The following is a 27390-nucleotide window of genomic DNA, read 5'->3' on the forward strand; positions in this document are numbered from 1 at the left end:
AGGCTGCTTGCCCTAAGCAGTTGTGTGCAACAGGCACCCCAAAACCTGCACAGCAGCCCCAGCAGAGCAAAGGACCTTCAGCTCTGGGTCCCTGTTTCATGGGGTGAGATCTGCCTGGGGCAGGGCTCCCCAGCTTTGAGCACGGATACCCAGCAGAAGAACTGCATCATCTGTGTGTGCTGGGCTAGGGCTGTGCTCGGTAGCCCCAGTCCCAGCCATGTCAGCTGGGCTGAGGGACCCTGCAGAGCTCCTGCATGTGCCTGGCACCCTTGCTTTTGATTTGCTCTGCCCCAGATTTATCACATGCTGAGCCTCAACCTGCTGTGCATGGGGAAATGGGTGTTGAGGGTCTGTAGCAGCTGCCTCCCAGCCAGAGGACCTGTGTGCCTCCCAGACCCATGGTGCAGTCAATCCTCTGCCCCAGCTGCTCTCTTGTGCAGTCGTGACTTGCGGGGAGCCCATTCCCTCCTGCAGCGTGACTCACCCCCTCCAGCCTCCACAAGGGCTTTGTTCCCCTCTGCAGCTGCTAGATGGGGGCTGGCCTTCCCACAGGAACCTGTGTGAGTTTGGTGCCTCCTGCTTGCAGGTTGAGTGGCCCCTGCATGGATCATAGCAAGGTGCAGAGAGCTCTGCACCTCTGATGGGCAATTTCATCAGGCACAAGGCAGAGAGCTCCGGCAGGTAAGAAAACCCACATGGAACAAGGTGCCAGCTCTGACATGATTAAAGGACGCTCAGCCTGAGGCTGTGAGAAGGCTTGATCACCCTGTTCCCCCCAAAGGCACCCAAAGCTCCTTGCCAAGGAGCAGGAACAAAGTCTGCATATTTCACAATGGATCTGTACAAGAAGTACAGTCAGATACAGCCCCAAGCAGTGACACCCAGAAGGAACAAAGTGCACCTGGAAAGTGGGGATGTTCTACCAAGAGCTCCAATAGCATATGTCCTATTGTAAGGCATCAGTGTTCCCATGAATCGCTAGTGGCCTGCTCTGCAGTGGTGAGCTGCAAAGGCAATTGTGGTTTTTTTCCGAGTTGGCCTGGTAACAGAGAATGGCTGGGAATAACTCATCTCTGCAAAATGAAGACTATGTTCCGTCAGTACTCTTTTGTGCAGGGCTTGTATGTATCAGCAATACATGGGCTCATCAGCAACATGATCCCAGATGGGAAAGAACCTGACTTGGCATGGCAGAAGGGGGCTGTGGATATCTGGAGCGCACTGAGTGTAACTGAGCAAGGCTGAAGGTGACTTCAAAGAAGGTGCCTTCTCACTTTGCTAATTCCCTCATTCTGCTTTAATTACTTGCTGTAGTCAAACTGGGAGGTGTGATTAGCTGGCTGCATTTTGGGAGCCACAGCAAGGATCAGAAGATCCTAATGTGCCTATTTTGAGCAGCTCAGAATGCTATCCAGCAAACTGCAGAATAGAGAGGATTAGATGAAAGGAGATTTGATGGAAGGAGTTCTGCTTTCCCCAACTGTGTCAGTGTTAAAAGGGTCAATGCTGGAGAAATCGTCCTCTTAGGAGCTTTGTTCAAGCTTTTCCAAAGTCCAGATAACTCCTGCCTGGACCATTTGTGGTCATTTCAATGTCCAAATCCTAACAAACCCACCAGGAGCTCTCTAGAATAAAACTTAATCTCCTACACCCCTGTTGCCATGAGTTTCACACCAGTTTTCACAGATGTAAATGTACTATCAGAGGTGCAGATCAACAGGCCATCAGGTACCAAGTTACTGAACTAAAACATGCAAGATTGCTTCTAGCCCAAACACTGAGTGTGAGCTCCCAGCACTGACCCAATTCCACATGCAGACAACAAATGGGACATCTGGTGAGCATGAGATCAGAAGCTGTGACAACCATGCTGGAATGAAGGGATCCGTCAACCCAGGATTGATGCTGCATCTTTTTATTTTATTTTTATTTTGCTTGTCTAAGCAAATGCAGAGCAAGTGATAGAAGAAAGAGAAAAGATGGCTTGAAAAAAAAACCACAAGTAAACAAGACAAAACGAAACAAAAAACAGGAGGGAAGAGGCTACTGGAGTATAAGGAGAAAGTGAGCTGCTAACAAGAAAGGAGTTCATAGGTGCTAAGCCCGCACTAATTCTTAATAAAATACAATACTGAAAATAGGATCTGAGAGTTTCCAAAATACAATATCTTAAGGGATCGGCAATAATACAAAATAAGGTTCATTATGTACAAACGAGTTCTGCTCTTGGTCTCTGTACAACGGTGGGAGTGGGAGGCATGGGGACACGCACAGTGGAGGTGCTGGGGTGGAGGAGGGTGTGCTTGGACCCGGCAGTGGTTCTCTGTGCTGGGGTAGAGGCAGAGGATCGGGAGCACTCTGGTATCTGGTGATCCTGTGTGAATCTTGAGAAGAGCTGTGCTGAAGGCCTTCTTCCTCCTCACCCCACTGGCCAAGCATGTGTGGTTGCAGCTAGTTGTGTCCAAATTTGTGCTAAGCGGCTTCTGAGGCAAAAGCAGTTTTCAAAAGAGGGCATAGAGAGAGAGATGTGAGGGCCATTCTCTCAGTTCTTCCAGTTCTTGAGCAGGGGGCAAGACTGGTGGAGAAGTTGGGGCAGCATGGTCTGAGTGCAGGGCACTTAAAGCAAAACAAGCTTCAAGGTTGTCTGCTGTGAGATCTAGCGGAGCACACAGAGACTCCCATATGCAATCTGCTGCGTCCCAGATCTCAGAAATTCAAGTCCCACATTGTCCTTCTAGCAAAGGACAGCTGAGGGTACAGAGGGAGGAGACATCTGGGCCTTTCAGCAGGGAAAGGGAGGAAAAAGGGTGAGAAGTGGATGACTGGATGCTAAAGAGAAAGGAACACGTTTGAGATGAAGTCATTTCAGCACTGTAGCAGAAATGCTAAGTCACGGCTTGAACCAGTGATTGAGCACCTGGTGGGAAGGCAGGGCCAGCCCAGGGGAGCTCAGCTGCGTGCAATTCACCTGAGTGCCTGAAAGGGGTGGAGCCAGGATCCACCCCTTCCCAGACCTCATTTAAGGATTGGCAGTGGAGGTGAGGGTATCTTGACAGAGATTCCTGACTATGGGAGGCTTTCTGAAGGTAGGCTGTGTAGGTTGTTTTGTTGTGTGTTTTTTTGTTGTTTGTTTGGTTTTTTTTTTTCCTCCTCCCACTTCATTTCTGTAGCTACAGCTGCTGCATTTGGGTTTGTCCTCATTTGCTGTAGCCAAAGACTTTGCTATCCTATGCTGTGGTAGTTTCCATTGCATTATAGTGTTACAAGCACTAAACTTGGAAAGTCTGGCCTGATGGTGGTATGGGAAGAGGCTGCTATCTTTGGTGCCAGCACTTAGCCTGGAGGAGATCTAATTGGCCAGAGTCCTTGATGACTCTGGCCAATTCAAATGTGCTACCTTTTTCCTGGCAGAAGTAACAGTCTCCAGAGATGCCAGCATGTTCACAACACTACTGGGCACCAGCAGTGAAATCAGGATATGAAGGGGTTTATGGCTCTATGGCAGCCCTTCTATAGGTTGCAGGGTTCTTTTTCCTTTGTGATTCTTAGGAAGATCTCATTTGGCATGAGGCAGAATTGGGGATGGAGAGCTGTGATAGGGTCATGAAAGTGGATTTCTCTCATTCCCTCTCAAAGCAGGAGATGTGTAGAATAGGAAGTGGGAAAACATTGATCTGATTAGTACCACACTGTAGGGCCCAAGCTGGGAACCAAAAGGAAAAAAAAAACACCTCTGCCAAAGCAAAGGTGCTGGGGATGGAGAGAATTGGGCTGTGGGGAAAAACTTCTCCCTGTTTTAGAGTTCTGGTTGCCCAGAAGCTGCCAGTTAACTTTCATGGTGGTTTATCTTGATCTGGGATCTGTCTCCCCCACTCCGTTTGTGTGCAGATCTTTGCAGATAGTTGGTGTGGAAGTTATGTAGGCACATCCATTAAGAGAAAACTAGAGTAAGGAAGAGCTAGGTTTTCTCTTGATGGAGGCGGAAGGAGAGGAAGGAATGAGCTCAAACTTTCCAGAGTCAACTCTCCAGTCCCAGCATCACCCACTTCAAAGACCCTTAAGCAGAGCAGTAAAACTCTCTCTTTCATGTGCATCTGATGTAGCTGAGGGGTACACGCCCAGGGACAGCCCCCATGGAGGCTTTGGGGAGTGAGCTGAACAGTTTGAGGGCCTACTCTTGACCTCCCTCCATTCCATGGTGAGCCCACACCCATAGGGTAGTGCTCATTCAAGCAGGAGATAAGGCCAGGAGAAGAAGGTGTCTCAGGACTTCGTCAGACGTTTATTACTGGTTCTGGCAGTCCTGTGACTCCTCTCAAAGGAATCAGTACCAAAGGGGGTCATGGGAATGGGAATGAGCTGAACTCAAGGCCAGGTTAGGAGTGTCTGAATGCAGTGTCCTCTCCCACCAAGTCCCCTCAGTTGGTCAGTGAGGAGGGAATCCTGCGATCAGACAGGTGAGGCCTTGAGGTCCAGCAGCTGCTACAAGTATTCAGCTGTCTCACTGGAGCTTGTTTCCCTGGGGAGGAAAAAAAAAAACACAACAAAACACAAAGGCATCAGTGAAGGCTTTTTGCAGTTTCCTAGGCAAATTCACTTCTCTGCCCAGCTGTTATGCTCTAACCAGGATGGAGGTCTTCCCTGGGCCACTGAATGAAGAGCAAACCTGGGACCACCTGCATCATCCCACTCTGCTCTTGTTTAGAGCAGTGGGATATTGCTGCAGAGTTCCAAGTTTTTGCTCTTGAAAACAAACTTGGTCTTATGCTCTCTGCCAGCATTGGCCTCCTGCAGCTGCTCGTCTAATTGCCTGCTGCAGGGAGTTTGGTTGTTCTAAGCTTGCAGTGAAGGGGACATATTTGCTTGTCCCTCCCAGATATCATACTGTGGTTTGGAGCTCAGACTGTGGTCCCCACCTACTTACCTCTCATGAAATTGCTCTTTGAGGTGGGTTAGAGTTGGGTCAGTTTGGTTCTGGTCAGGATTCTCCAGATGGGATTTGCTCATATATTTGGCTGTCTCATGTGTCATCGCCAGATGAGGCCTTGGCTCGTCAGACTGCCCTTTTTCAACCTCCCACCCCTCAGGATGGTCCATGGTTAGGAAGGAGCTATAGCTCTCTTCTAAGGAACCAGCACCCTCATCATAGAACAAGAGGCTCCGTGACTGAACTGGAAACAAAGAGAGCATAGGTTAATAATTTGGTTAAGGTCTCTCACAAAGGGTCATAGTGTTGGTTAGCACATGCTCATCCAGCTATGGCCTTGTCCTGCTCTGAAAAATACCCCATTCCTGTGAGCTTTATGAGGCAAATGCTACCCAGGACACACCACCTCTCCAGAAGGCGATCTGACCTGTGCCTTTTTCCTCATATTGCAGCCTTTCCTATTTGGGAGAATGACTACATGAAAACAAACAAAGGCCCAAACAACGTGCTGCTATCATACCACTGACAGGCCAGGAATCCCACCAAGCAACATCCAACGAGGTGGGCTCTGGAGGGTCAATGCTACTACCCCTGAAACAGATGTGGCAGGAGAGAAGTTGGAAATAGTTTGATAGGATTAAAGGGAGGTACCACGTTAGACTCACTCTTACTAGTTGTATAAATGTCTGGCGCTGGTGTTGCTTTCACTGTCTGTGATGCTGTAGAGAACTCTGGGAGACAGGGCATCAGGGATCCCAGGATGAGAACGAAGCAGAGCACCAGCACCTAGTGAGGAGATATCAACAGGCAGTCAGTGCCACTAACAACAATGAGACCCCCTCTCAGCACACAGGTACATCTGTGTGAGAGCATGTATTCAGGCTCTCCCCCAGGGATGGAAGGACTTGCTCTGCTAATCTCTACTGGAAATCTAAGAAGGGGCGCTCAAAGCTTCCCTGTGTTGCTCTTTTTCTTTTATAGTTCCATGGTGAGAACTTGCCTGTCCAGTTGGTGAGAGATGCTCACAGCTAGGGAACAATTTGGGAAGGAAGGATGCACAAGGGAAGAGATGATGTCTGCCTTGCTCACAGGGAATCTGGCCATTAGCACAATAGGAGCTGCAGTGGGCTGCAAGTAAACAAGCTCATTGGGAGACATCTATAAGATACCACAGCAGATTACAAAGGGAAGTAAATTACTCTCCAGACTAGGACAGAAGTGGTAGCAGAACTGCAGCAGCCCAACTTCTGATGACATGGGCAGAGTCCAAGGAAAGAGATCAACTTATGCTTGGCATGCACATATTCTGGGCCACGTGTCTTCTGGCTGTGGGCAGAATAGTCAGAGCTACTGGACAGCAATGAAAGGAGAGAGGCAGATGAAATCCTGGAAATTCCCCTCTGGTAGTTTTGCACTTGTCTGTAAGTTCTGTCTTGGTGGAAAGGGACTCCATTTAATTAAGGGAGCTAACAGTACAAAGCAAATGGGAAGTTATAAAGAGCCAAATCCTTTTTACCTGAATTCCAATATGAATATTACCAGAACACTGTGGATACCCACATTAATATATCACCCACAGGGTAGTATATTCATAGCTGCCTCCAGTGTAGTGATCAGTGTAGTGATCAGAGCAAATCTAAAGAGGCAGTGCATCTGCTGATGACTTCTACAGCATGTATACAAATCAGCTAAGTGTCTCCCATGGGAATACATGTTGGGACAGTTGGCAATCTCTTGACTACTTTTTGGAATAGCCAAGTATTTTGAAATAGCCATGTCTAAGTAACACACAGAAGCTAGTATTTCAAGCTAATATGGACCACCAGTGGATTCCAGAATATGCAGAAGATCAAATGATAGCACAGGGATACCATACTATGTAAAGGGAAGTTTAGTTTTCCAGACTTTCCATGACTGATTTTGAAGTAATGAAACCAGTTATGGACAACATAGTCACTAGACACATCATATTGGGAATGCAAGGCATTTAGACTCCTAATTCCACAAAAACAAGGCTTTTTTTTTTTTTAAAAACCCTTCTGAATACATGTTGCTTGGATTTATCACAGCCTACCATACAGTATTCATAAAAGAGAGCTAGACTCTGTTTCTCTTCTAAAATAAAACAGGATTTATGTCAGGGAGAGAGCAGTATACTCAACAGCTTGCTTTAACAAGGCGTTCAGATGAGGCTTTGCAAAACAGTGTTGTTTTAGTCTTTTGTTTCAGTTTAACTCTGTTTTCTGATTCAGTTCTAATTCGAGTTCTAAAATATTTCATAACAGTAACTCTTGGTTTGAGTCTCAGTATCATTCATGTCCCTGATTTTTGAATACCTCCTCATTCTGACATCTTAAAAGTGAGGAAAAATAGTCTAGAGGAAACTACTACAAAATCAGTTGGAAAGGTGGATGAAAAATTTGTTTTAAAAAGTGTCTTCAGAAGTAGTTGACAAATAGTTCATTGTTAAGCTGGGAGAATGTAGAAGATGGAGTATCTGTGGCTCTGGCAAGATACATTTTAGAGCTTAACTTGTATGTCAGTCAGTATCAAATCTACAGGTGGGAGAGACCATGAGCAGATTGGCTTTTGGTCAGCATTCAGATTTGGAGCAATCTTGACTACTGGGGAGAAATGTTTGAAGAGAACAGCAGGGAGATGCATGCAGACAAACACTGAGATCAGCAAGGTGGTAGGAGTGATTAGCAGAAGAAACAGCACCAAGTGAGCAGGCAGCTGTTCTGCAGAAGCAGGTCTGGGACTGAAGATGATGCACAAGGTGGGTGTATCACTTTGTGAAGGGCAAATCTCAGCTTCAGTGGATGAACAGGCTTCCTGAATGGCTTGTTGATTCTGTATAGGTCTTCAGGTGAACACTGTACCCAGTTTTGGACTCCTTTATTCCAAAAAAAAAAAGGGGACAATTGGAAAAGGCCTGGAAGAGGTTTGTGAGTATAAGCAGTGATCCAGTAACTCAGCCTATGAGGGAAGATAAAAGAAACTGGTGATTTAGCAGAGTGGACTGAAGGAAGCGACTTAAATAACAGCTTTCAAACATGTGAAACACAGCTGCAAAAAAATGTAAATTGATCTTGTTTATTTACAGTGTGCCCACTGTAAGTTGCAATAAACTTAAGTTATTGCAAGGAAGATTTAGATGAGATATCCAAAAGCTTTAACTGGGAAAGATAAAATGCTGTAATATTTTGCCTAGGGGAGCTGAGGGCTGCTCACTGCTGGAGCCTTCAGGAATTAGCTAGAAAAATATCCAGCAGGAAAGGCACAGAGTGAGAAGAGAAGGGTCTTCTGCTGCATGCCCATGCTGCAAGGCATGATTATTCTACATATCTGTCTTGATAAGGAGTGCTCTATTTGGAGACGAAATGGAAGATGGGAACTAGGAGGCTGATGAGAGGAATTGGCCAAAGATAGAAAAGCAAATTACAAATTCTTGAAATGCTTCAAAGCTCAGAAGCCTGAGAGAGTTGGTGTGTGGGCTGCGATACTGTGGAATGAAGGGAGCAGTTAAGAGAGATAAGACATTGCTGGGAAGCTAAATTAGGTATTTTATCAGTTTTTATGGCACTGGGGATGTCTGGAAGGCGCTTCTCCTGGACTTGCTCATTTCAGGTAGTAGCAATGAAGAATTGCTGGAGCCAATGGTGCTCTGATGAGCTGTTGCATTAAGGAGCAATGAGTCACTGGGTCCTGTGGGGTCACACCCAAAAATGTGGAAAGAACTTGGGAATGAAACAACAAAGCAGTGAACAGAAAAGAAAATCTGTCAGTAAAATCTGATCTGACATGGAGGCGGCGAAGAGTAGCAAAAGTTTTGAGCAGATTTTGAAAGGAGAAACTGAAAGAAGGGAGGGGGAACTTCTCAGGAAACAGTATGCTGAGAAAATTGGGCAAACACCTCTTCATCTGTATGATTGTTAATGGTATAGAAGTGATAACCACATACAGATAATTTGATAACTGATAGATTCATCACAAGCAATCATGACAATCCTGCAAAGATATCACAGGGTTGGAGGCTGTATTTTTATCGTGGATCAGAGTGCTCTTCTCTGGCCAAAAAAAAAAAAAAGGATGAAAAATAAGCATTTGACTCACTTAGGCCACACATTGGCATGTCATACAGCACCACAGTGAAGTCAAGATTGCTTAACTATGATCCCTCACTATGAGAAATGAAAGGCAAATGGACTATCAAAACCAACAGATGAACCCAAATAATTTTGGTTAGCTAACATGCAAATTAGAAAGATTCTAGCTGGATTTAACAATGTCTGATGTACAGGCATAGCAAGAGCAGATGTCATTTCTTGCGGATAGGTAGAAGGTAATGCCCACTGGTAGGCATGCTGAAGAAATTTGTCCACCCTGCTGAGTTAGATGTTAAGTATTACAGACTCAGCAAAAAGAAGTCTATCCATTATGATAGGAGCTTATTGAAGACTTTTTTTAAATGAATGTCCAATAGCTAATGAAGAGCAAACAAAGTACTGTTTGGCACAAAATAATAAGATAGTGAAAACACAGGAATTATTCTCATACTGTTGCATAAAGAACTGACACTACTGACATGTATATGACATGGTCCAGTTCTGGTACTGTTAACACATGAGGAGAAAGCAAGTATACTGGCAACAGTGTTAGACAGTATGAAAGAGGGCAGGAACAGAGATTGATGGAGCTGTCTGGGGAAGCATGGTGAAATGGAATGATGGAAATGACACTCATACCATTAGGCAGGTCCCGGTCTGTGTGGAGGCCATTTTGTAAGGTCTGGAGACTTTCCCTGCTACCAGAGCCTGCAGCTTCTGTAACTGCTGAAGCAGAGTCCTGGAACAGGAAACAACCCAAATCAGAATTTGATAAAGAGGCAACAGCTAGTGAATGATGGAAAGCTTTCACTACCCCCTTCATAATTTACCCTGATTCTTGTAAAAACAAACTTCTCCTCACTGCTATAGTTTGCCCAAGTTATTCAACCAGACAGGCTAGAGAAGCACAAAACAAAAAAAAGGTTTGAGATATGAAATGTTGCAGGAACTGTGGGAGGAATGCCCCAAGGCGCTATTAGGTCGAAGAACTCTGCTCATGGGTAGATCCAACACAGTTTTCACTGCAACTGCCCTCAGTTATAAACATCCCATTCAGTCAGGGCTTCAGCCAGTCATCTCTCAAAGCCTTGTGGAGCTGGGCTACCATCAAGCTCTGGTTTGGAGGCTGAATGTTGTAGCCTTTTCAGACCTTGAGAAGAGCCTGCCTTTTCCCATTTCACTCAGAGAAATGTGCTCTGTAGCTCAACCTGTGTCCTGAACCATATGGTGGAGAGGGAAACAAGCAGTTTTGATTCCCCCTCCAGCTTCTTCAGTTTTGGCAAACTCTGCAGAGGGATGTGGGCAAAGCCCAAATGTAGTGTTCAATGATTAATTCATTCTCTGGCTGCTCCAATAGGAACATGTATTGAGGTCTCTCTGCCCTGTTTAACTGAATGCAGGCATCAGCACATAAACGCAGAACAGTGGTAGGTGTAGTATGAAGAGCCACCAAAATCTTCACTGGGCTGATGAAGAAATCTTAGGAGCCCAACTGCAGAGCACACAGTAGTAAGGGCTCCAAATTACTGGAATATGGACTACTGAGCATTTCCCCTTGGGATTGCTGGCTGTTTCATGTAAATATGTATGAACTTTCATAAAATGCCAAGTCCTGGAGCCAGGAGGTTGCAGGAGAATCCCAGATTTATCTCATTCCAAATCCTCCTCTGCTCCTTATACATGTGGAAAGAGGCACCAGAGCATCCCCCTGGTAGTGACTGAAAACCAAACCCAATTAGAAACAACAGTGTGTTTTCTGAGGGAGGGGAAAAAAAAAAGAGGAAAAATAATCCCTAGCTTTTAGGCCAATCTTCTGATTTTGTAGGGTGGGGTTCATGCCTTTTCAACACCAAGGGCTGCCTGTGTTCCCACGGAGGTTAGGCATCAACCTGTGCCCCGTGGCTGACTGTGCCAGGCAGCTGTATCACCAGCAGATGGCACACCTTGGTTCCCTAGTCCAAGCAGCAGTGGCTGGCATGAAGCTGGGGGCATGGCTGTGCAGTTGTAGATGAGAAGAGAATGGCAGATCCTCAAGGAGTGCCTCACAGTCCTGCATGCTGAAGCGGCAGCAAACAGGGCTGCAGAAACGAACTTTTCTCTTACCAGCCCTGTCCTTGCTGTACCTAACTGTACCTAATATGAGCAAGCAGGGCTGGGCTCTCCTCCTGCTGCTCATCCCCACAGCAAAGGCATGAGTCTTTCTTATCTGCTTGAAAGGAAGTAAATTTCTCCTGGTGATCTCTTGACTACCTCTGCATATTATAAGCACAAGTGTTCACCAGAGACTTGAAGGAAGGAGCCAGGGCCTGCTCTGGGGCTGCAGGAGCAGCAGCAGATGGGAGCAGATCCTCCAGGCTTGCAGGGAGTTCCTCTAGCCTAGCTGTTCAAGTGGGCAAGGCAGGGCAAACAAGAGCTGTGGGGCTGAGCTGCACAGTTCCCACCAAAGCCAACTAGAGGGAGTTGCCCTGGATGAGGTGGGAGTTGGGATCTCTGCCTTTATTAGAGGAAACAGCTTTCCCATCTAGTCTGTTCAGCTGTTTCTCAACAGAAACCTGAAACAGCTGCATAAAGCCCAGGGCTTGTGAAGAGCCCAGGAACAGAAGAAGTGGGTTTGAGGACCTGGTGTGGGTAGCCTCCCTCAGATCATCTGCCCTGGAGACAATCAGACCCCTGGAGGGCTACAAGAAAGAATGGTGAGCCCAAAGGGCTGCAAGGACAAGAAGGAAGAGATGGGAGAGAACTCCTTCCCTCCCTCTTTTTGCTGTGGCGTGGCCTGGCCGTCCCAACACAAACATTCCAGGCTCACTAAGCAAACCCAGCTGCCTTGCTGCTGCCATGGGCCCCAGACCAGTGCCTCATCGAGCGCACCCACCACACCAGCAGCTGGGGGCTGACTTCTTGCCCTCCTGCCCCAGTGCTTCCTCGGTCTCCCTTCTGTTGCACACCCACAGAGAGGTCAGGTTTAGCTCCCCTTACCTGTTTGCACTTTCTAAGGTCTCCACTTTTTTCCAGAGTTCATTATTTTCTGTCGTGTATGTCTCGACCCTGTGGGAATAAGACCCACGACCAGTTAGTTACACAGGTGGGACAGAGGAAGCAGATGCAGTCCCTGCCTCTCTTGCACTGAGAAGGCTCAGGCTCAATGGCCACATCCATTGCCTCCACGTGTGGTCCTGGAGCCAAATGTTCAATCGCCTCCAACCTCCCTAAGAAGCATGCCAAAGGCCCGGGGGGGAGGAGGGGGGAGGAGGTATGCATTCTCACACCTCTTCCTCTGAGACCAAAAATTTGCCAGGCTGGGTGCCTCGCAGTTGGAACTAGGCAGCTCTGCACAAATGCTGGGCCAGCTCTTACTGTGGGCACTTGAGGGCAGCAGAGAACCTGCAGGCTGCTCCCAGTGCTCTGGAGAGGAAAGGCGCAGTGTTGCGTTTGGGACAGGCGAAGGGGAGTATCTCCACGGCAGGGATACAGCCTGGTGATGCTGGGCTTTCCAGCACTACCTCCAAACCAGGCGTTCCGTGCAAAAACCGGGCTTGTAGCAAAAGCGTGGTGCTGAATGGTGAAGGGCCCAAGCACAGATGTTGACAAACCAGTTCATGCAGAAAGCCAAGCTGACGAAAGACTTGATACATTAAAAAAAAAATTATATAAAAAAATCATCAAATGTTCCTTTTGGTTCACATTTAAACCTGGCATTGTTTGAAAGCCATCTGTCCCAGCAATGCGCTAGCGTAACAAAGCACTGAGTACATACACGTCTGGGGAAGAGGCCCCACCACAGATTGATTGCTGTGGCCCTGCTGCTTCAGCAAGGGCAGCACCTCCCCAGCCCCATTCTGAGGGATGTGGGTGTCCGTGTGGGACACTAGCTGGAGGTGATGTGCTGCAATGCCTGGACTCGTGCATGAACACTGAGGCACCGCTTGTGAAAGGGCATGAGATTTTGGAGGGGCCTTGAGTCATCTGTTTTCATTTAGCATTTCTGCACACTTAGACAAGATAAACAAACAGCAGCAGCAGGAAGAGTTAATTAAGGTTGGGTTTGGGGGATTTTTTTTCCATTTTGCTGATCTCAGGTGGTGTTAATAACAGGGAAAAAGATGGTATTTAAACAGAAATGTGAGCTTGCAGCTGGATCCCAGCATTTTGCTTTGCGTGGAATGCTGGTACAGAGAGGACCGTAGGATCAGAACTTCAGGAGTTATTTTCAACCCTCATTGACATATGCCATTGTTATGTGATGTCACCGTGGGTTTATCCCCATCACATATTCAGGATTTGAGGGTTATAAGGAGAAAAAAAAAGCCTTTGTATGAAAAGGGGGATGGGAAGGGAAGGGAAAAGGGTGTGGTTAATAATGGTGCAAGGTTTTCCTTGTTACCAAATGCTTGTGTGTCCTCTTCATGGGGAGAAGGGGAAAAGCTTTATTCAGTACCCTAGGAGGACATACTTTTTATGAGACTGACAGAATAGGAGCAGTTCTAGTGGGGAAATGTGACTCTTATCCCAAATCCCACCTTGTGGGCAGCCAAAACGGCCTGTGTTCTGCAGAGGACCAGCCAAACTAAGCAGCTGGAAACACTAGATTTCTAGAGCATTCTCCATCCTGCAAGAGGATTTCTAGGAGGGAGGGGAGTAGGGGCAAGATCCCAAACCAAACTTCTGTGCAGCCAGTCTTGCAAAGAATTGTACTTTTTGAGCAAGTCAGTAGTTTTCTGAGTTGAAAATATGCTTTTTTTACAGTCCCACTGCAAGCCCAGTGACTGCTGAATACTTCCCACTGTCAAATAGGTCACCTCAGGGCAAGGGTGGGTACTGAGTCTCATAGGGACACAATGGAAATCCCTCATACTCCTCTGGCATTTTAAACTTCACCATCTTGGTAAGGAGAGGTTCAAAGAGCCAACTGACCATGATGTCACTACTGGCTAGAGCACATATGACCATCCTCATACCATAATGAAAGTAGTAAGAGAGACCCCTGACCCTGGTTCAGTCACCTTTGAGCTCAGGTGCTGTGGGGAAGAATAACTACATATGTATGGGATCACATGGGCTATCAGAGTCAAAAGCACATTAGAAAGAGGGACGGTGAAGGGACAGGGCTCCTTTGTCAAAGATAAGGCAGAGAAGAAGAAACTTACTTTTTTTCTAGACATTCCACATATTCTTTCTTCTTTCTGCGACTCTCCTGAGCAGAGATCTGTGAGAGGGGCAGCCATCAGAGAGCAGTCAGTACCATAAGCATCTAGACATGTCTCTTGGCCCCCTCATGTTGTCCACTCTCTGCACACACAGCACCCTCAGGTAAATGGGGAAGTCACCTTCCAGTCTGCCATTCCTATTGGACTCCAGGCCAAAACTGGGAGGAATGGATGCTGCAGACATGCAGACTTATTTGGCCTATAGACCACAAATATTTGTTGCAGTGTGCCTGACCCCCCTTGCTGCTGAGAGCATCTTTTGGGTTGCTCTGAACTCCTCTGACTCACACGGTATGTGCTGTGGCCATCTGGGCAGATTCTGACCCAGACCACTTCTGAGTCACTGGGTGACTAATTCAGGGTCTCATTATTTCTCCCACAAGATGCTTTCTAATCAGTCTAAAGTCTGATAGCTTCTGCCTGGCTAATGAGCTCTGTGCATCACTCATGTCCTACACCATGCTGTAGTTCTTGTTCCCCTGCCCCCACAGTGACGCCTGACCAGGACGGTTGGTCTGATGCTTTAATTTGTGGGCCCCATCACAGGCCACGCACTCACAGGAGATGGGCTAGAAGCCACACTCTCCAGCTATAGCTGCATGCACAGAATGCATACAGATGATCCACAGTACCACTGTCGGCTGGGAGGCTTGTGCCAGTGCATCAAAGGCAGGATCCCACCTCTTCTGAGCTGCACTGCAAGGATAACTATAGTGCAGGTCAGGTGAGGCTCTGGAATCATAGGAACTGCATGATTTGGTTTTTTTTTGCAGTCACCTTGTTCTTTATTTTCCTCCTGACCCTCTTCAGTGCTTTCTCCTCTGCTTTGGTGAGGGGTAGCTTGGTAGGAATGGGGTAGCCCTCAGCAATCAAGGTGCGTTTCTCCTCTTCAGTCAAGAGCAGCGGGCCAGAGGTCCCTTGTAATTTCTGAAACACACAGAAAGCAGCTGTTAGCAACAGCAAGGAGTCCTACTCCTTAACAACACCTGAATCCACCCTACAAGCCTCAGAAAGCTTCCAGTCCCCTCTGAGCACCAAGAAGCCTTGAATCACTATGACATCCTGTTGCTTCCTTACGTGTGGTGCTGTGAGGAGAGGTGAGGAGGAGATGGCAGTAGAAGAGCGAGCAGCAGGTCGGGCTGGGCTGGAGGGAGGCAGGGACCGAGGGCTCTGGGACCCATCACTGTCACTGCCGTGGCTGCTGGGCGGAGTTGGAGGCATCTGCACCAGGTCATCTACTGAGAAATAAGGATAGCAAGTCAATGGCTGTCATGTCAGCCTGTTGGGACAGGCACAGATGCCAAGTAGCAACAGGAAAATGCACTGCCTTGAAGCAGGACTGAAAGAAGAAAGCAATAAATCTCATAAGATGGGGTATATATAAGAACAAGGCTGGACTGAGCTTTGCCCAAAACAGAGATGAGACTGACCTCAAATGTGCTAAACTAGGAACTGCAGGAGTCAGAAAACTGGCAGGGGGTTTGCCAAAACACTGGTGGTATTTACAAAGCATTAACGTTACCGGGTGTCAACCAAAATGGAGTACAAAGTCCATGATGTTTTGTTCCATAACCTGTTCACATGTGCTCTGCAGAAGAGCTCTTCCAAAAGCACCACAGGGCTCGCACACCTGACAGCACACTTGTTCAAAAGCGACTCTGGTTACTCAGCTGGCTGCCAAGCACTTTAAAACTGTCCCCACTTTGTACTGGAGAGCCCTGGGGACCTTAATGGAGGTGAGAATTTGACTAAGAAGTGTTTCTCTGAGGCAAAGTGGAAGTTCCCATAGAGCTTTCATTTGTGCATCGGTGGATTTTCATATACTTGGTTTTTTTTCAAATTAAACTGGATCCTGAACTTCCTGACTTTCAAATGGTTGTTTTTGGATAACGCTACAGTCCCTCTGAGGATTTTAAAGGCAGTCTTGCATATCTCCAACTCTGTGATTGCCTGTTTTGCCTGGGAGTCCCTGTCTGAACAATTATGCTTGTTGCTGTTGGTCCAGATGCTGATCTGAGTTGAAAATTTACAATGCCCCCCACATCTATTGGTCTGTACCCCAGTACTATCTCATATATATGGTTCTGCTCTTAAGTAATGATAGAAATAGTAGTGATCTGTATCTGAGTGATTTAGAAGGATATAGGTTTACCAGCAAATTCTGTCTTCTTGCCTGCAGGTACATTTAGAAACTGGTTCACCTCTTTGGGTTCAGCTTTGATCACAGGTGCTGGAGTCATTTCAATGGGAGTCTGTGGAAAAGAAGCAGAAAGAGTTTTTGTCACTTCCCTTGCTCAGAGTGCTCCCACCAGTTCTATTCACAGCCAGTGCTCACCACTCTGTGTTCCACTCCATATCACAGCTCTGCCCCCAGACAGCCTCTGACTACACACAACAACAACCAGGAGTTCAAACTTCGCCTCCTGAAGTTTGTGTTGCTGGGCAGGCAGAGTGCAAACACGTTTGCAGGAGAATCAGCAGTGGCAGACGGGTATACTGCCAAGCAGTGTACTGAGTACCTCCAAAAGGTACTTTTGACTTGGCAATTCTTCCCTTGCTAGACACAGACAATGCAACTTAAACCAACCTCTGCGTTACCATGGGAAGGGCCCCTTTGATCTGTCTTCATTAGAAATGGGAGTATAGATATTGTGCAGAAAAAGAAAACAGAACAAAACCCCATCCTGCTCACATGACTTTCAGCAGGACCACTGGGCAGCTGTTTCCAATTGGAGAGGATTGGGAGTTAAATAAAGAGTACTTTTCTTCCATCTGGGCTGTGCTGCCCCTCAGCTCCCTGGCTTACCAGCCCCCAGGCCACCACAGGCTGGGGGAGTTTTTACACTGAACAGACACACTGCAAACTCCTCCAGACAGTAAACACAGCTGAGAGAGCACCATGGTATGGCTGCCGAGCACACAAACACACAGCAGAGCTTCAAGGGCACAGCAAGTTCAAGCTTTGTAAACAGTAGAGGAAGTTTGTGCACAGTTTTGGCTGGAAGTACCCATTTGTTTTGGATGGCTGTTTAAGTGGGAAGATGCTCAGCATGAGTGAATGAAGGAAGTGAACCCCAGGGAGGCTCTCCTGTTATCTACTGAGCTGCTACAAGATAGCTGAGATCTGTGTTCAAACCTTCCTTTCCAACACGGCTGGGCTCAGGGACAGCCAAACAGAGCCCCCAGCTGCCTCCCACATACTAGTGGTATAAGTAAGTGAGCCTCTTCAGACAAACAGACTTTATAAGAACTTAGATATGACCAATAGACTTGGCCTCCTGTTCCTTAGAAATAATAGTTCCCATTGCCTCATAGGAAAATGCAAAGGAGGAGCTGGACTAGGACTTCCATTTCCAGTAAGCAACTGAGGAAAGTGAAAGGCCATATGATAAGCCCAAAGCCATGAAAAAGATAGTGGCAGGGCAGGGGTCTATACTCAAGAGCAATTGGGTCATTGGCATAGCATTAACTGACACTGTTCTCTGAGAAAAATGTAATCCTAAGTCAATGAAAATAAGCAAAAGAGTGGCTACAAAAATACTGGCAGATTGGACGTGAGAGGCCTCCAGCATGTGCAAGCTTAAAAGCCTTTGGGTTTTGTGCCAAGAAAATATGCTTGTATTTAACCCAGATTGTAAAACCTCCTGTGCCAGAGAAAACCTTCCTTCCATCACTTTCTCTGGAAGGGTAAGATATCCTGCAGCTTCGCTGCAGGAATCAAAAAGGCAATTCTAGCTAGCCTAAGGTTTGGTGCTGCTCTGACTGCTATTTCAAGAGGGGAATGATAAATGATGCAATATTCTGGCTTCTTCTGTCCGGCCGGCAGCTTAATCACCTAGCAGGACCCTGCAGTCACACAGCTGGGTCCACATCACAGGAATGCCACTGTGTGAGAGCCCAAGTTCCCGATGGACCTTCAATGGGCTCACCTCTTCGGGGACTGGCAGTCTCTGCAGAGGGTTGAGGTTCAACACAGGTCTGGAGCTGGCAGCCAGCTGGGACTCAGGCGGGTCTAGAGCCAGGTTCTGTTCCTGCTTCACCATGATGGAGCAGAGCTTGGGCCCCAGAGACCACACTCCATTCTCCAGCTCTGAAACATGTACAACGTGAGAGTCAAACTCTAGTAAGAACAGGACAAAAAAAAAAATAAATCCATGCAGACAGCTTCCCCCCATCTGGGGAGGCTGCCTTTCCAAGTTTAGCACTGTCACCACACAAGCATGTGCAAGCCCACAACAGAGGGAACAAAAAGGAACAAACCCCCAGTGTGCGGAGAGCAGAGACAGGACAGAGCTAGAAGGATCGTGTCTCTGCTCTGCTCTGCTCTCCCTGTGCAGCCGATGTGCTCAAAGACAGCTGCGGGGTTTCCTCCCTCACTGATGTCTCAGTCTCATTCTCTGGAGTTTATTTATACTTAGAACTCAGTGTAAGGAGGATGCTGGGCTTGGCTTCTCAGGCAGCATGGCCAGCATCACAGAGCTGCCAGGTGTTTTACCAAGAATAGCACTGCCTCTGTGCTAGAGAGCTGGAGAGCACAAAAGCAATGAGAGGCTGCTGGTGGTCCATCCATGCACTTTGGCCTCCTGCTGATGCTGCGTCGTGTACCACAGCTTGTCCACAGGACAAGAGGAGATGATGGGAAGAAGCCTGGTGTGGCACTCTGCTTGTGGGGCTGCTGTCCTCAGTCTTACCTCTGCCACTCTGCATTGCTTGCGGGCTGCTGTGAGCTGCTGTGCCAAGCTGCCATTGCTGACATGGCAGGAGCAGCAGCACTGAAGAGCACTGAATGGAACTGTGTGGGGATGCAACCTTGGACCCTGCCTGCTCTGTACCATGCATGTGGTGTAAGCCAGGCTCACCACGGGAAGCAGAGATCCCAGGAGTGGTACAACTCACATGGGGGGAAAAAATTGCCAGGCAGGAGAGCGGCCTGAGCTCTGTTCTGAAGCTTTGGTCCTTTTATTGCTCTTCAAATACTTCAGACTGCCAAAAAGTTACTCCAAGCTGGCCTGGAGCCTGCATCCTCCACTCTAATCCTCATCCCTTCTCCTTTTTATCTGACAAACAAAAACTCATTTATCTTGACAAAGGACAGACAATTTCTAAGTATGTCACCAGACAGTGCCCCAGTTGGCTTGACGTAAGGCAACATTCAGGCTCACTCTCCAACCCCTGCACATCTCTGTCTGCACACACTGCTTCCAGAGCCAGGGGGGTTGCCCAGCTGTTTGCTGCCAAAAGCAGCTCTGTAGTGCAGCCTCAGTCCAGAAGATGTCCTGGCAGGAGGAGAGGAGGAAGAAGGTCCTCCTCAGCTCCAAAAAAAGTCTGTGCAAAGAAGGGCATGAAAGAGCAACTTGTCATGATGGAGCTGCCATGTGAACCAAAGTTAAAGGTACCGTAAAGTCATCTTTGTCCAACTCAGGTTTTGTTGCCCACAGGAGAAGAAAGGGTGGAACCCTGAGTCACAGTGGTCTCAAAGCTTGAGCAGAAATTACATCAGCTTTGCCTGTGGTATGTCTTCCTGTCTTTGGCTTGGCATCCCTTATTTTGCTGCCTGGAGAAGTCTTTCTAGCTGAAGCCCATTCTTTCCAGCTCTCTGTGTGGCTGGAAATCTTCAAGTACAGACACAAGATGCTGTGGCTACTCCATGTGTATACCAGTGCAGTGTGCTCCTCCCAGTGCTGCTGGATCACTTCCTAGAGCTTCTATAATGTCGCAGAGCCAACATCATCAAGGAGAGTCTCAGGCAGGGGTGCACTGCAGAGTTGTGACAATTAAGAGGCTGCTGAGCAGACAGACTGAATTGCATTTTCACTGACCTGTGAAGGACACCAAACCCACATCTGGTAATGAAGTCCCAGTTGCCCCTGGTATGCAAGCAAGCCCTTTCTTATGGTTGGAGGCAAGGTGTTAGCCACAAGTATTTGCATACAGAGAACTTGGACTAACTTCTTCTGTCTGACCACAGCCTGTTACAGAGGTGAGAGATCTTGAGAGATGTTCTGTGTCCCAACTCTAGACAAGTTCAGATAACTTGTGTCAGGCCTGACAGGGGATTGTAAAATTTAATCTCATCCCTCTGCAAAGCGATTTACAGTCCACAGCGTTCCCCATTAAGTCTCTTCCAGGGTTTCTCTATACCCACAGGAGGAATGTTTTGCCTGCTGGCTAATCTGAAGTTCCTTTGCTGTGATTTTAAGCCTCACTCTCCCATCTTTCCTTCCTGCTGCAGAACTCTATGCTCTCTTTTTCTCAGAAGCGCAAGGCATCCTCCATCTGAGATGCCTGTTGCTGAAGCCAGCTATCAGGCAAGGGAGAGCAGACCACCAACAGTTTTCCCCATTAAGACTTGACTCAGAAAGACAGCAGCCCCCAGAGCTGTCAGTCCAGACAGTCTGAGGAGCAGACACCCAAATAATTATACATGTCATCCTCCCATTTCCTGTCTATGTTCTGACCCAGCTCTGTTTCCCACCCTTGGAGATTTATCTAGGGAATGGTTGGGTTGCAGACTCACAAACACATAAGCCATCAGAGGGTCAACGATGGACTGAGAAGGAAGCTTTTTGTGTGGACACATCCATGTTTTGCTGCATGAGAGGGCATTTCAGAGGCATGTCCATTATATACCGCTGCAGAATCCACTGTATGTTGAGGGATGCCAAGAATCTCATGCTCTGCTGTGGGTCCTCTGTACATGATAGGAAGAAGTATGGCTGTGAGAGGTCCATAGCTGCTCTAGGTTTGAGAGGTGGTAAGTCAAAAGCAACAGGGAAGCAGAACCTGGACAGGAATTCAATCACTAGCATTGAGGCTGGTTTTGCACCCACTGTTGTGCATGATCCTGGCTCCCCTTGCTCCTGGCATCAAATCACAGCCTGCAGAATGAAGGGCTCATACTGTGAACTAAAACAGCCAGTCTGTGTGCAAACCATCTGGGAAGCAGACTCCACAGATAAACAGGGTCACAACGCACCCAGAGGCTTGCCCTGGCTGACTCGTGTTAGTGGGAACCATGTGGGAAGGGGCAGGATTTGGAAGTGCTGAAGATCTGCAGAAAAGCTGGGAGAAAGCTGATAAGCAGCAAGCCTCAGTCAGCTCCAAGCCTAGACAGAGCCCAGGCGTTCCTAGGGAGCTCTGCAGACCAAGCAGTTCTGGGTTCATGTTAAAGAAAAGCCACTCCTGGTAATTAATTTCAAGTGAATGTCTAAGAAGACTGAGACTGGATGGAGCTGTGCCAAAAGGACTGCACAGTGTTACAAATACTGGACCTGACTCAGGGCTACACTAGAACATGACTCACATCCCACTACAAGCCAAGATAGCCCTGAAAAGATGGGCTGAATTATTCCACTGTAGGACTTGTGGCATAGATACCCCTAGATTTGCCACACTAATATTAGACCTTACTCCCAGCATAGAACTAATCTGCACTCTTAGAGAGCAAGCGCCAGATTCCATCTCAGCCTCTCCTGGTTTATGTGCTCACACTGTACCAGCCTCTGCCCAAGGAGGACTGTTGCACTGCATTCAGGAGACTCATGGACTTGCCTTGGAGAGAATGCAACTGAAGCTGGGATATGTCCAAATGCAGAGGAGAGGAGAAGTGACAGGTGCCCTAGAGCTTCATGTAGCCAGGCTTCAAGGGATATTTCACTGCATTTCACAACTCATTCTTCTTGCTTCTCTCATTCCCAAGGTGCACCCTCCTTGTGTTCATTTGCAGAGACTGAATAACCATGTTTCTATGCACTTACGCTGGTTTCTTTTTTGTTAGTTGCCTGATTGACTATTTGAAATGAGTGCCCTCCAAGACTATGTTGGGGTTAAAGATGGGAAAAAAGAATTGTGCAGATGGAAAGCTTTTCTGATATTAAGACAGTGCTTACTTGGCTTGAATTGCTTGGGATCCTCTCTCAAATACTTTCCTAAGGGACTCGTAGGGAACATGGTAGCAATGGCTGCAATTTTGTAGGAACCAAAGAGGCAGTGAAGGCCAGTTCCACTTCTGCCTTTGTACCGCAGAGCTGGGATCCTTCCTGGCCATGATAGGGAAGCCTCTGTCTTGAGTCTCATTCTCACTTAAAGGAATGGCTTTCTTCTGTGTATACTGAGCCTGTGCCACTGCTTTTTCAGGCAGGCTGGTTGTCCATCAGCTGTTGGGACACCCACACAGTGCCGCAAATTACAGGACTCTCTGCAAGGACTGCTCTAAAAATATCCAGCCATCATAAATTATCCTGAAATGAATTGTTTTAAAAATAGACTTTGAAATGACTGTTCCTTTCTGTCTAAAAGATCTGCTGGTAAAGAAGCCACTTAGCTTTCCACATGTACCAGCACTGGTTGCAGCCAGAGACTCATGCTTCCTATATTCAAGCCAAAACCCTGTTGACGAATGCCAAAACAGACCTGGATCTAGGGCATCCACACCCAGGCTTGCAGGATCCTAAAATGACTTTTGCCTATTGCTTGCCAGAAGCTGGCAGCACACAGAACCACAGCCAATTATTATCCTCGTAAATAACAGCTAGCCCAGCAAAGGAGCAATGTGATTGTCAGAGCACAAACTGAAGGAAAAAATGTGGGCTGTATTTAACAATGGCAGATCAAATTCTTCCCTGGATTAGCCATGCGCAAGCTCCAGGGTTAGCCAGTTTGTCCTCATATGAGGAAGACAGCCAGAGCCGCTGCTACCAGATGTGTCTGACTCTGTGCAGTGTGTGTGTCTCATGCTCACCGTTAGCATTATCTTCAGTCTTGACAGGCATGAGGGGGCTCTGAGGAGCAGAGTCTCCGCTGAGGGAGTAACTGTGCTCTGCCTGGATGCCTGGAGTGGGTGGGTCCAGGTCCATGTCCAGCAGCGGGTTCTTTTCAGCCAGAACTGGGTCATCGAAGAAACTGCTGAAGAGGTCGTTGGAGAAATCCTCCATGTTGTCAGAGAAGTGATCCAGGTTCTCGGAGAAATGCTGAGGAAAATCCAAGGGAGATAGAATATTAGTGTCAACTCCAAGAGGAATCCGAGCCTTCTGCTGTGCTGACAGCCAAACCTCCGCAAAAGCTCTTTCTGGATGGGAAAGAGCAGTTGCTACCCCTTCTGTGCATCAGTGTGACAAAAACACCAGGAATTTAGATAGAAAAAGCCAAGGTGCTTTATAGGTTCTCTGCCTATTTATCTACATTGTGAACACTCATGAAACTCTTCTATGCTCTTGCATCTCCTCCTTCCTCTGTGGGTACCTATCTTCAGCTTCCCAGCATCATCTCACTATGACATCTAGCCAAGCAGAGCACAAGGCAAGAAATCGCTGTGATGACAAAAAGTAAGTGTGGCAGAAAATCATGGTCTTCAGCACCTGCCTGTGGTGACAGACACTTTCTCATGATCTCGGCCAGCAGCAATAGGCACTCTGATACCCCAGAGAACATAAAACCAGCTGCTGATTTTTATCAGAGAAAAAAGAAAAAAATCAATTGGATCCACATAACAGGAAGGCCTCCTGTTATATTTAATTTCCTCTGGGATTTCACAGCCCCTCTGTGGACCATATGAAGCTGTCCTCCAGCCAGATAATGACTGTGAAATTCTGCTCCCCGATGAAGTTTAAACACTACAGATGGGCTGTTAACAACAAACAATCATGCCGCTAATCATTCTACACTAACAGCCAGTAAATCTTGCCGGTGCAGTTGGGGAGCTGGGCTCCTGATGCCACAGGAACCTGCTTCTTTTGAGGCATATCCCCCTATTCAGAAGTCAAGATTGCTAACTTTTCCATTTGCTACAACAAAGCACTGGTTGAGCACAGAGAAAAATGATTGCCAAACACCAGCTGAAAAATTATCCCATTCGTTGGCAGATTGACACTTTTGGCTCATGGAGAGGAAAGAAAAGACAGATACATTCAAGTGACTATATTACACAGACGGAACTGTGTAACTTAAATGAACTGGAGAGCTCAGCCGAGTCAGACTGCCCCCACCCGCCCGACTGTAAAAGCATCTGGGTGGGCAGAAGAACATTGAAAGCAGCATATTGAAATACCAGGAGTAAAGGCACACAAGAGAGTGGAAGAGAGCACACAGATCCTAGAGCAGAGGCATGAATGCCAGTGAAAATTTCAGTGGGAGAGCCAGTTCCCAGAGGAGCGGGGAGTGCGTGCAGTTCTTTCCCCACCTCTAATACTGAAGAAGGAGTTGGCCAGAGGACCCCGGATGCTGGACCGTGCAGGTTCCTGTTCCTACAGGAAGGTATATTTGCTTTACCTGTGCACAATATCACTCTGTCAACATTACTTGGGCTGCCTGAGCATAGGGTGAGGCTGGGGAATGAAGTAGGCTCCAGCTGAGCAGACCCACACTTCCCATCAAGTGGGGGAGGGAAATGGTAAGTGTTGTAGGTTCTATCATTTGCAGTGCCCTTCACCCTCCAATGTCATCCCTCAGCCACTCAATTTAAAAATCAAATGCCCACAGAGCATGCAGGAAGTGGGGGAAAGTCCCTGCTGCCTACATTCTACCTGACACCAGCTTTCTCTCCCAGTGAGAAGGCCCTCCCAGGGAAGTCTGGAATGAAGATTTCTCCACTTGTTCCCATACTGGCAGGATGTAGGCGAAGCAGCTACTCAGTCATTTTCAAGCTGCTTAGAAGATTTCTGCACTTGAACTGAGTGACAGCAAATTCTTCCCATCCGCACTGTTCTTCTGAGGGAGCTGAGTCAGCAGATGCAATTGGGTTATCTAAAAAGCACTGGAAAACCATGTTTTGTCCTGTCCTACAACACAGAGGGGTAAGAGAGTTTGGAGTCCTGAGCATTAACCCCAGAGAGTGCCTGCTCGTGTAACAGCTGTTCTTTGTCTTGCTTTCTCCAAACAACACAAGCAAACAGGATATGAACATGATAGCCTTATGGTAAGGATGAGAATGTAACCAATCATAGAAAAGTAAAGGGATTCAGAGTTTTGGCTGCCAATGTAACACCGGAACACACAGGCATCCCGTGTCATGGCTATAAGTACAGCCATAGCCATATAAACTAGAATGAACATGTGACTCTCAACGAGGAGCAGGAATGGATGGGCAGCTGCAGGAATAATTGTCTGTGACTGCCACATGCTTCAAATTTCTTTCACAAGCTTGCATTGACAAAGGTGGGGCTGAAAACAGCCAGGGAGAAGATGTGGTTATGCATTAGTTACACTCACTTTTAGCACCCAGGCTTAAAACAAGGATTTATTGGTCAGCCATCAGTCTTCCCATTGTAGGACAAACCTACCTGGAGGGAAGAGAAGCTATGCCTCTGGGTCAGATGTCAGTAATGAGTGCACGGGGCTGGTCAGTAGAGCTTTAACACAGGCACTGACACTGGCAGATGCCATCGTATATTTCTGATTCTGCTTTTAGACACCACACAGGCTGTCTGGGGATCTCCCTGCTCGAAAGTGATGATGAAGAAGCAGCACTCTGTTTCAAGAAATGCAGGAGCTCAGCTCTACCAGAGTCCATTCTCTCCCCAGAGACAGACATAAAGTAGCACCTTTTCATCTCTCATCAACCATACATTTACCAGCCCAGAATCTCTGAGTGGGATGGTAGAGAGAAAGCAGCTATGCTTGATGGCTAGCTAGCATATATGACTGGGAGTAACTATGGTATTATCAAAGGTGGCACCAGGGATTGGACAGAAAGAACATCCACACAGAGCTGGAGATTGCTTTTATTCAGAGAAGAAAGCAAGAGGCAAAGGAAAGTAGAAGGAAGAGCAAAGCAAATAATGACATGGCTTTGTAGCCACCTAAATCCACAAGAGAAAAAGCAAGAAGCAAAACCACTCCTGAGGAGACTGCTGGGTCTCTTTCATGGGCTTCATTCCTTCCTGATGCCAACAGATAGTGTTAGCTTTAGGATAGGTATCAATGTAGTTGGTAACAATGATTAGCAAAAATATCCATAGATGCAGCCATGCGGTAACAAGAAACTATCTCTTGTCCTGATACAACTGTGAAGCAAAGCCCAGTGCTTATTTCAGAACCACTGCTAGTTAGCCCAGATCAATCCTAACTGCTCAGAATATGCAAACTCTGCCACTCAGTCTCAGTGGGAGAGCTATGCCTATCTGGTAAAACTCAGAGAAGGCTTCAGCCACCCTTCTACTTAACACATGTGAGAGAGAAGGCTCTGGGTAACTGCAGGTCCCAGGGTACGGTGTGTCGGGGCTGTATGGATCACAACAGAGCATGACAGCGAAGAGCTGCCAGATTCTGAATGGTAACAGAAGCAGGCTAATCACCCAACCAAACATGTGCTCCATGAGGCTTTGAGCTGATACACCAATGGAGGTGCTGTACCTGCCATTCCTTTCCACCTAGGCTGGAGCATGCACAGCCAAAGGCCTGCATGTTCTACCACTGAATGAAAGGAGTGTGCTGGGCCTTGGATAGACTTTTTCCAACACCACAGCAGACTAGAAGCACATTAAGCATAAGGTCCAAGAAAGAGTGCCACAGGTATTGGATGGGAATGGTGGGATCTGTGGAGATAAACAAGCAGAGCAGGCTCTCCACCTAACGCACTCTCCAAGGTCTAAACTCTCTCTTTAACAGCACCTTCCAGCCAGCTCCTGCTCCATAGGAACTGGCAAAGTATCTCCTATTGTGACAATGAAGGAGCCTGCAAGTTTTCTGAGATTCTCCTTCACAATATCTCAAGTAACTTTCATGGGCCTAGCTTGAGCAAGGAGGACCAGTCAACTGGGGAACGTGATTCTTTACCATCCTGGGCCAGAGGGAGCAGGCATGAAGCGTGCTGGGGGAAACAGCTTCCAGATGGGTTACAAAGCTCACAGCACAGTCTCATTTTGCATTATTCCCTCCTGCTATCTCCCCCTCCCTTTCACACCCTCCTTCCTTCTAACTATGCTCCAAAGCCAAGAAATAGCACGAGATGTGTTTCCAAAGCTGTATTACCAGTGAGCGGTCAGGGAGGGGGCAGCCAAGGGACAGAAACGCAATGGCGAGGATGTGCTAGATTTCCTGATCCAAGCCTGATTTGTAGCCACCCATCCCCCCACTGCAGCTCTGGGAGGACAGGGAGGCAGTGCCCAAGGGGAACAAACTGGGGTGTGCAGGCAGGGGTGCCAACGATCTCCTC

General features: G+C 47.4%; 1 protein-coding gene across 2 annotated transcripts; it reads right to left on the reverse strand.

Annotated features, from left to right (window-relative positions):
• Nucleotides 1-1899: 1899 nt before the first annotated feature.
• Nucleotides 1900-23228, reverse strand: CREB3L1 (cAMP responsive element binding protein 3 like 1). Of its 2 annotated transcripts, none has more exons than XM_031553529.1 (11): nt 22981-23228; nt 18170-18330; nt 16393-16492; nt 15318-15475; nt 15018-15167; nt 14181-14239; nt 12013-12081; nt 9676-9775; nt 5593-5713; nt 4925-5171; nt 1900-4519 (listed from the first exon to the last, which is right to left on the reverse strand). In XM_031553529.1, exons 1-11 carry the CDS (start codon nt 23171-23173, stop codon nt 4483-4485), a joined length of 1395 nt encoding a protein of 464 aa, XP_031409389.1. In that variant the 5' UTR covers nt 23174-23228; the 3' UTR covers nt 1900-4482. The 2 variants fall into 2 exon arrangements, with proteins under 2 accessions (XP_031409389.1, XP_031409390.1); XM_031553530.1 differs by having other exon boundaries at nt 5599-5713; nt 15318-15478.
• Between the last annotated feature and the right edge of the window lie 4162 nt (nt 23229-27390).

This window comes from Meleagris gallopavo, chromosome 5 (genome assembly GCF_000146605.3).
Source record: "Meleagris gallopavo isolate NT-WF06-2002-E0010 breed Aviagen turkey brand Nicholas breeding stock chromosome 5, Turkey_5.1, whole genome shotgun sequence".
Lineage (NCBI taxonomy): Eukaryota > Metazoa > Chordata > Aves > Galliformes > Phasianidae > Meleagris > Meleagris gallopavo.